Source organism: Eptatretus burgeri, chromosome 1 (genome assembly GCF_056783735.1).
Source record: "Eptatretus burgeri isolate ZD-2024b chromosome 1, Ebu_testis_v1, whole genome shotgun sequence".
Classification (NCBI taxonomy): domain Eukaryota; kingdom Metazoa; phylum Chordata; class Myxini; order Myxiniformes; family Myxinidae; genus Eptatretus; species Eptatretus burgeri.
In genome coordinates, this window is record NC_140961.1 from 129,325,501 (window position 1) to 129,335,082 (window position 9,582).

The 9,582-nt window shown below is 44.3% G+C and overlaps 1 protein-coding gene across 3 annotated transcripts in view; it reads left to right on the forward strand.

Annotated features, from left to right (window-relative positions):
• The first annotated feature begins 1,035 nt into the window (after window positions 1-1,035).
• ZMAT4 (zinc finger matrin-type 4) overlaps window positions 1,036-9,582 on the forward strand; it is a 182,766-nt gene continuing 174,219 nt past the window's right edge. For 2 of the 3 annotated variants that reach the window (XM_085897850.1, XM_085897841.1), the window contains exon 1: window positions 1,037-1,296. In XM_085897850.1, the coding sequence (XP_085753976.1) occupies window positions 1,265-1,296 (32 nt within the window). In that variant the 5' untranslated portion in view covers window positions 1,037-1,264. Of the gene's footprint in view, window positions 1,297-9,582 lie in introns of all 3 variants that reach the window. The other variant, XM_085897833.1, reaches the window with a different exon arrangement.

Here is a 9,582-nt window from a genome sequence, read left to right on the forward strand (position 1 = left end):
CGTAATATTCGGCCATCCACCAACAATCTTTACATAATAAGACAGCTTAGTGAGTCAGGCATGCTACGATAACCTTTATTGAGATAAAAAATGACTTTTAAACACCATCTTTATCGAAAACACCGTCAGCGCGCACACCCAACACCTTTACGTGGGTCAACGACGCGTCTGCTCGAGCGCGCTGCACCACGTGACGCGTCGAGTGAAATATATTTTATACAATCTTAAAACGTCTCCAAAACATCCGATTTTTACCAGAATTTCGACAACCGAGTTTTAAGTGTCCTAAGCGATCGCAAAAACCGAAGACAAAATTAAAATCGAAGTTAAAACGAACTCGTAACGTCGACCAGAGCAAAAATACTCCATTTCTCCACATGAATTTACAGAATTATGTTTGACCTCACTGTGACCTTGACCTTTGACCGATTTTGACCAAAATCTAATCAGCACTGGCCATCACCCTCCTGAATCACGTGGTGTCATTTGACATTCGTAGCTTCTTCCGTTCTCGAGTTAACGTGCCTACAAACAAACAGAGGACGGAAATCATTTAAAGATTTCGTAACTAACAAACCGGATGATTACAATATCCCGCTCCCTCCCTCCGGGGGGGGGGGGGGGGCGGGATAAGCAGTCGCGTTTTTGATGACGTTTTTGATGACGTTTTTTGATGACGTTTCGCCAGCAGGACCCTCGAGTGGTGTATATTTTAGCTTCATATTTAATTTCTCCCTTTCTTTCCCGCAGGTCTGTTTTTATTTTCGAAAATGCTCGACATGCCAAACCTGCAAGGATAATAAACGATTATACAGGAAGATAAGAACTACGTGCGCCTTTTAAATTTTTTACATTAACCCATTTCCATTTTTCTTTTGCCTTTCTTCCGACGAACAATAAAGCGTTTTTTGTTACTCACTCACTCGTCAATCAATGAATGAATCGTTCCAACCTTGCTCCTTCTCAACCATCCATTTTCTCACGCTCATTTTTAATGCCAGTTTATTTTATTTTTTATTCATCATTGTCTGTCTCATCGATTACTCCAAATTTCCTTCACATCACGTCATTGTACATATCCTGTATTTAGATATACAATATTTATTCACATTGTATATCCTGATCCGTTATTTTAATCTATTTCTTCATTCATTCATTTATTTAAATATTTTCCTTCCCCTCCCTCCACTTTTCCTTCCCCTCCCTCCACTTTTCCTTCCCCTCCCTCCACTTTTCCTTCTCCCCCGCCTGGCGTTGAACAAAGATGGCTGACACTCCTGTTCAGGCTGAGATGAGGTAAAGGGAATTTTGAACGAAATTATGCTTGAATGGTATTTGTCTTGATCGGCGAATTCGTGAAAAGCAGGAATTCGTGAAAGCACAATTCCGGCATGTTTTTGTTGTTGTTCATTTGCTGGCGGGTGATTAAAATCGAGATGTTGCCAATTGAGCGGGAAGGCCGCGGCGAGCACGAGCGTTGGCGCGCCGCGCACGCGACGCACAATGATGTAGGCCTTGGCCTTGGGAGCAGTGGCGATAATTTTACTTGGGCTCTCCGAGCAACGTTTCTCTCTCGTGTTCGATGCCGTCGTCGCTTTTCCACAATTCGCGACGTTTCGCCTGATTTCGTGCCCTTTGGTATGTTTTTTTTTTTTGCACTCATTGTGGGCAAATCGCTAAAAGGATTATTCAATCGATTCGAATGATGTTTCCTCGAGATGTTTCTCAGAGCATCGAAATTAATTACTTTCCTGAATTTTTGATTTTAAAATGAGACTTGGAAAATGACAGTCTGTAGTGGGCGGGAAGACCTTTCCAACGCATTTTGGCGTAATTGGTAACGACACCGAAATATATTGGTAACTATCCCGATATATCATATTGGTAACTGTACCGACACATCACATTGGTAACTATACCGACACATCGTATTGGTAACTGCACCGACACATCGTATTGGTAACTGCACCGACACATGGTATTGGTAACTGCACCGACACATCGTATTGGTAACTGCACCGACACATCGTATTGGTAACTGCACCGACACATCGTATTGGTAACTGCACCGACACATCGTATTGGTAACTGCACCGACACATCGTATTGGTAACTGCACCGACACATCGTATTGGTAACTGCACCGACACATCGTATTGGTAACTGCACCGACACATCGTATTGGTAACTGCACCGACACATCGTATTGGTAACTGCACCGACACATCGTATTGGTAACTGCACCGACACATCGTATTGGTAACTGCACCGACACATCGTATTGGTAACTGCACCGACACATCGTATTGGGCAAAGCGCATGTAAGTGGTTACCACCCCTATTTTAGGGCATACCCTGACTTGAGTGGCATTTTTGAAAGTCACAAAGACTCCTACTGGTCATGAAATTTGGTTCATTTCACAGACAGCGTCCCATAGGACCTTAAAATATATAAGTTCATGGGTCTATGATGTATATTACTGAATCTACAGGATTTTTATTGAATATACATGCCCAGTATTGGCCTTTTTTCTTGTTTCACCTTAAAATATGACATACTAGCGATACCCGTGCACATGCACGGGATAGCAGTACAACATAGCTGGTAGCAGACAACAGACCGTACACGGGGAATGACAAAAATACGCATTGTGCAAAATGCAAGTGTTACTATTGAATGCCAAGACTTCCCAAACATTGTCAGCATGTCCGCTAAGTGCCACGGCAATTTCATAGGGATCGTGTGACGGCGAGCCGAGTTTTTAGTGTGCAAGCTTGGTATTATAATAGAGATATTAGACCATGCAAAAATACAACATATAAAACATTCTATATGAAATTTCTCATCGAATCAAAAGGTTGTCACCCACCGTCCGAGAAAATCAGCATTTGTGTCGGTCAGTGGTGGATTCGCATGATATATGCACATTCTGGCATATTTTTTATTAAACTCCGCCATCTTCGAAGATGGATGGAGGTTACTGTTTTCAACCCTTTCTGTCTGTCTGTTTGTGAACAGTATTACGGAAAAACTCCTCGACGGATTTCGACGAAACTTGGTGGGGGCGGGGGGGGTGAGGTATGGTCCAAGGATCATGCCATTAAATTTTGGACTTGGTCCCCCCCCCCCCAAAAAAAAATGTTAGAGAAAAAAAAAATATATTTTTGCATTTTTACATGTTTTAAGTGATTTCCAACCCCCCCAAAAAAATTGTTACCCCCCCAAAAAAAATTGTTAGAGAAAATTTTTTTTTGCATTTCTACATATTTTAAGTGATTTCCAACCCCCCCCCCCAAAAAAAATGAGAAATTTTTTTTTTGCATTTTTACATGTTTTAAGTGATTTCCAACCCCCACCCTCCCCCCCAAAAAAAAAATGTTGGAGAAAAGAACTATAACTCTCAGCACTGTTGACGACATATTTAATGAACAAGATATAAGGTTCACTTGAGTGACCCAGCAGTATTGGCGGCGGAGGTTTTGCACTCTCCCGAGTGCTCCCCCTCTCGTGTTTTCTTGTTTTATTGCCCTTTTAGAGCCTGGGACTATGAAATCCCCTAACAAAATGACTAGTTTATCAATGACTCATATTTACGTGTCTTAAATTATTCAACTTATTGCCAATATAATCAATGTAAAAAAATTGAGATGATCCGGGTGGATCCTTAATTACAGCGGCTTGACCGAACTTTCCAACCCAAATGTCCGACTGCACGTCACCTTTTTAAAAAAAATGCTTTTATTCTTCTGTGCACGTCAGATTATTTTCACTAAAATTTATTTACAAATGGGGCACAGTGATATAGATATAATAGTATAAAAAAATATTGAAAACATGCATGGCTTTGGTTAAGAGTAATTTTGCATTTTTGTCCGACTGCACGTCACACTTTTTTAATTTGATGAAAAAAATTAATTTTCGTAAAATTTTTTTAATATATTGTTGCGGATTCGCGCCCGCCGGCGTGCGGACGGCCACGTAACTCGAATCGCGGCACGTCGCCCACCGGACGGACAATCCAGTCGTGACCCTCTCGGACTAACGCCGTGAACTAGTCACAGGTGGACCTTTCGGTCTCACCGCGATCGTGCCAATCGGCCCCCGCGTGGGATAGGGTTGCTCGCCAAATTCGACCTACCTAAGTACCCACACGGAGGGTAGACCGGGCGATCGCACCTCGCCGCAGGTCGACTTCGGACACGGGCCACTTTAAGCGACCCGTTCCGTACTATCGGGATAACCGAGCGGTGTTATTCGTCGGCCTCGACGGTTCGATTAATTATCGGGCGTTTTAGCCCACGACCAACCCTTTACGTGAAGCAAGATGGAGATTCAATAGAGGAAAAGACGAAGCGAAGCGGGAAAACAGTTCAACAATAAGCACATTTATTTCGCGATGAACGGAAAGCACACATATACAATTCCACCAAAAGCACATGTAAAAGAAGAAGACAATGCAATATTACACAAAAAGCAAATGCAACAATGCAGATCTAACCGACTACCGGGCACACGGCAACACTTATACAATTTTACTTCACAGACGGCGCCGACAACACATATTCCCAAAGCAAAAGAAAAAGAACCACCCTCAAGGATGAGGCGGGCCTGGGGCCGAGACCGGGTCGGGCCTACCCGTCTGATGATGAGACGCGAAGTGGCGGTGGTGCCTCAACTCCGCGGGCCTCGCGGACAGTGTCTGGTAGGGGGTGGGAAAGGGGCCCCCTTTGTCGCACTATCTCAGCGCGGGGGGGAAACAGGAGGGGGTTGCTGATGCTCGGGGGAAGGAGGATATCACCCGGTCTCGGGTCCCGCGGCGAGCGTCTCCTCCTCGACCTCGGTCGCGTTGCTGGCCTCTCCCTGTGCAGCTCCCGGCACCGACGCGAGCACCCCCTCGTCCGCCTTCGCCGCCGTCACCTCTCCACAGCTCCGTCTACTCGCCCTCTCCGTCTCCTCTCTTGGCTCGTCCCAACTCTTCACTCTTGACTTCTCCCACTTCTTTCCAGCTCCACCGACGACTCTCTTGAACTCCGCACAACTCCAACTGACGAACGCAGCCGTTTATATAAGCCCCGTGGCTTCGCTCTTTCACCCTTGACCCTTTTGCTTCCGACCCTTCACCTCTAACTGGCTCCCCATTGGACCGAGGAAAAGTGGGCGTGAATGCTTTTTGATCCATGAATTTGTATATAGCGATCGCCCTCCAACGCCCTGGAGGCGGGGCCAAATTGCCCCTCGCTCACCGATTGGACGGACAAAAGTGGGCGTGAGTCATTTTTGATCCGTTTTCTGCGGAAAGTCCGTGATGTTTTTGAATACGCTGCTCGGTGCGCGCCCTGCACGAGTCCAGTATCGGTGCCCACGAGTGGCGCGAGATGGGGTGGATGCGATGGTGGCGAGTTGTGACGGTAAAGGTCGTGGCTGTTGTGAAGCGGCGTTGTGGTTGGTGGTTGTTGTGAGGCGGCGTTGTGGTTGGTGGTTGTTGTGAAGCGGTGTTGTGGTTGGTGGTTGTTGTTGTGAAGCGGCGTTGTGATTGGTGGTTGTTGTTGTGAAGCGGCGTTGTGGTTGGTGGTTGTTGTTGTGATGGCTGTTGAGACGTGGTTGGTGGTGGTAGTAATGGCGGCTGGTCCAAAATAAAGATAGTAAAAGAAAAACGGCTATCCTGAAGAGTCGCAGCCCGACTGAATGACATTTATTCCCTCGAAACAACGGGTTTGGGCCTAACTACACATATACTTACAGAGATATCTCACCTAAGGGACCTGAATGGTGGTTTGCGAATTCGGTCAACCACAACAATATTTTTCCAAGTATTTCAAAAATATTTTATTAATTTAGAAGGCAGTTAAAACAGTTTTGGAGAATTTAAGAGAGCTTTTTGTTACTCCCACAATTGATTGAATTGAAAATTTACGTCCAAGAATTTGTTCGATAAATCTTCTCTCTTTTAGTGCTTTTCAGTATCTGACAGTCACTGAATAGAGCAGTAATAAAAAAATAGGTATGTATTATTTCTTAATGATCCCAGAAATTGGTATTTTGATTATTAGATTAGTTGCCAGAATAAGTTACATACTATGACCTTCATTTATTTTGCCAAAAAAAAAAAATTAGGTAGTTTCATTGAAAACTCACACAACCATCAGAATAGGTACCCCTTCTTCAAAGTATCATATTTCGATATATATATATATATATATATATATATATATATATATATATATATATATATATATATATATATATATATATATATATATATACTGTGTATATATATATATATATATATATATATATATATATATATATATATATATATATACTGTGTATATATATATATATATATATATATATATATATATATATATATATATATATATATATACTGTGTAAATATATATATATATATATATATATATATATATATATATATGTATATGTGTAAACATATATATATATATATATATATATATATATATATATATATATTGTTACGGCTGTGGAAATTCGCATTACACCATGAAGGGCCCGTAGGTAAGATATCTCTAAGTACATGTGTAGTTAGCCCCAAACCCGTTGTTTAGAGGGAATTTATGTGATTCATTCGGGCTGCGACGCTTTGAGATAGCTGTTTTTCTGTTCTATCTTTATTTTGAACCAACCACATCTCAACCGCCATCACACAACCACCAACCACAACGCCGCTTCACAACAACCACAACCACACCTGCCTCTCAACAACCACGCCATCCTCACCACTCCGCCAGCAACCGTCAACACAAATCTCCACAAACACAAAAGGGGAACAACAACAACAACAACTCCCACCCCGGTTTCTCTGGTAAACAAGAATGATGGTTGGAACTCAACTCCCACCCCGATTTCTCTGGTAAACAAGAATGACGGTTGGAAACTCAACTCCCGCCCCAATTTCTCTGGTAAACAAGAATGACGGTTGGAACTCAACTCCCACCCCGATTTCTCTGGTAAATAAGAATGACGGTTGGAAACTCAACTCCCACCCCGATTTCTCTGGTAAATAAGAATGACGGTTGGAAACTCAACTCCCGCCCCGATTTCTCTGGTGGAATGTCCCCCCCCCCCGCGTGCTGCGAAGGGAGGGGTGGGGTGCCGGGGAAATAAAAGGGCGCACAGAGGCGCCGCTAGGAGGAGGTCAGGTCAGAGGAAGTCAGGTCAGAAGAGATCAGGTCAGGGCGGTCGGTGAGAGTGTCAGTATCAGTCAGCGGTTCATGGTCTTCTGCCCGTCTGGGTCTTGGAGAAGCGGTCCATAGAGCGACCCGCTCGTTGGAGCTTGCAGTCGGTGGAGAGTCCGGACGTCGCGGAGGGGACGCGGACTGGAGGTGCCGCTCTGCCAGCTGTGTCGCGCGGACCTGCGCGTTCGTACAAGGAGCGCCGGAGAGAGCTCGCCCACCATCGCACCGCGAGGGTGCAGGTAACCTGCAACGGTCTCGTGGGACTCGTTCGGTCTGCCAAGTCCCACGCCATAAAGGCCCACGGGCCCCGTCTGCCCCCTTGTCTTTGAGGGTGGCCTTTTCTTTTGTTTTTGTACGGATCTTGTGGCGCCGTGTCTTGTAAAGTAAAACTGTATAAATGTTGCTGTGTGTTCGTGTATTCGGTCGTAGCTCTACATTGTTGTTGTTGTTTTAAATTGATATATGTGCATTCTGACTGTGTGGCTGTATATGTGTGCTCTCCGTGTGTCGTGTAAATAAAGTGCATTATGTTGAATTGTTCCCCGTTTCGCTGCGTCCTTTCCTTCGTTTGAATCTCCATCTTGCTTCACGTGAAGGGTTCGTAGTGGGCTTAATACGCCCAATAATTAATCGGAACCGTCAAGGCTGACGATAACACCGCTCGGTTATCCCGATAGCACGGAACGGACCGCTTAAGCAGTTCGTGTCCGGAGTCGGCCTGCGGCGAGATACGATCGCCTGGTCTACAATCCGCGTGGGTACTTCGGTAGGTCGAGTTTGGCGAACAACCCTATCCTACGCGGGTGGCCGATTGGCACGATTGTGGTGAGGTCGAAAGGCCCACCCGTGACTGGCTCCTGGCGGTAGTTCGAGGAGGGTCACGACTGAATTGTCTGTCCGGTGGGCGACGCGGTTGCGATTGGAGTTACGCAATCGCTCGCACGCCAGGCGGGCCAGAATTCGTAACAATATCATATTGGTAACTACACCGATATTGATAACAAAACTGATATATCATATTGGTAACTGTTCCGATGTATCATATTGATAACTGCACTGATATTGGTAAATATTTCAATATATTTTATTGGTAACGATGCTAATTTATCATATTGGTAACTGTACTGGTATATCACATTGGTACCCACTATACCCCTATATTGTATTGGTAGCAGGTCATGCATCTCAATGACATTGGTAACTATACCGGTTTATCATATTGATAACTGCACTGATATTGGTAACTATACCAATGTATCATATTGGTAACTTCACCAATATTGGTAAGTATTCCAATATCTCAAATTGGTAACTCTACAAAGATATCATATTGGTAACTATACTGGTATATCACATTGGTACCTACTATAGCCCTCTATCATATTGGTACAGGTCATCCATGCAAATGACATTGGTAACTATACCGATGTATTATATTGAGAATGACACTGATATTGGTAACTCCACCAATATATCATATTGGTAACAAACCTATATTGTAACTACAGCAATATATTATCTTGGTAACTATACCGACATATATTGGTAACAAACCGATATTGTAACTCTACCAATACATCATATTGGTAGCTACACCAATATATCATATTGGTAATTACACTGATGTTGGGAACTATATTGGTAACTTTACTGGTATATCACATTGGTACCAACTATACCTGAACATCATATTGGTAACTTTAGCCTACCGGTGTATCATGTTGTTAACTGTACCGGTACATCATTTTGGTAACCACTATTCCGGTATATCATGTTGGTAACCACGACACTGGTATATCATTTTGGTAACCACACCACTGGTACTGGTACATGATGTTGGTAACCACTGCACCGGTACATCGTGTTGGTAACCACTGCACCGGTACATCGTGTTGGTAACCACTGCACCGGTACATCGTGTTGGTAACCACTGCACCGGTACATCGTGTTGGTAACCACTGCACCGGTACATCGTGTTGGTAACCACTGCACCGGTACATCGTGTTGGTAACCACTGCACCGGTACATCGTGTTGGTAACCACTGCACCGGTACATCGTGTTGGTAACCACTGCACCGGTACATCGTGTTGGTAACAACTGCACCGGTACATCGTGTTGGTAACAACTGCACCGGTACATCGTGTTGGTAACCACTGCACCGGTACATCGTGTTGGTAACCACTGCACCGGTACATCGTGTTGGTAACCACTGCACCGGTACATCGTGTTGGTAACCACTGCACCGGTACATCGTGTTGGTAACAACTGCACCGGTACATCGTGTTGGTAACCACTGCACCGGTACATCGTGTTGGTAACCACTGCACCGGTACATCGTGTTGGTAACCACTGCACCGGTACATCGT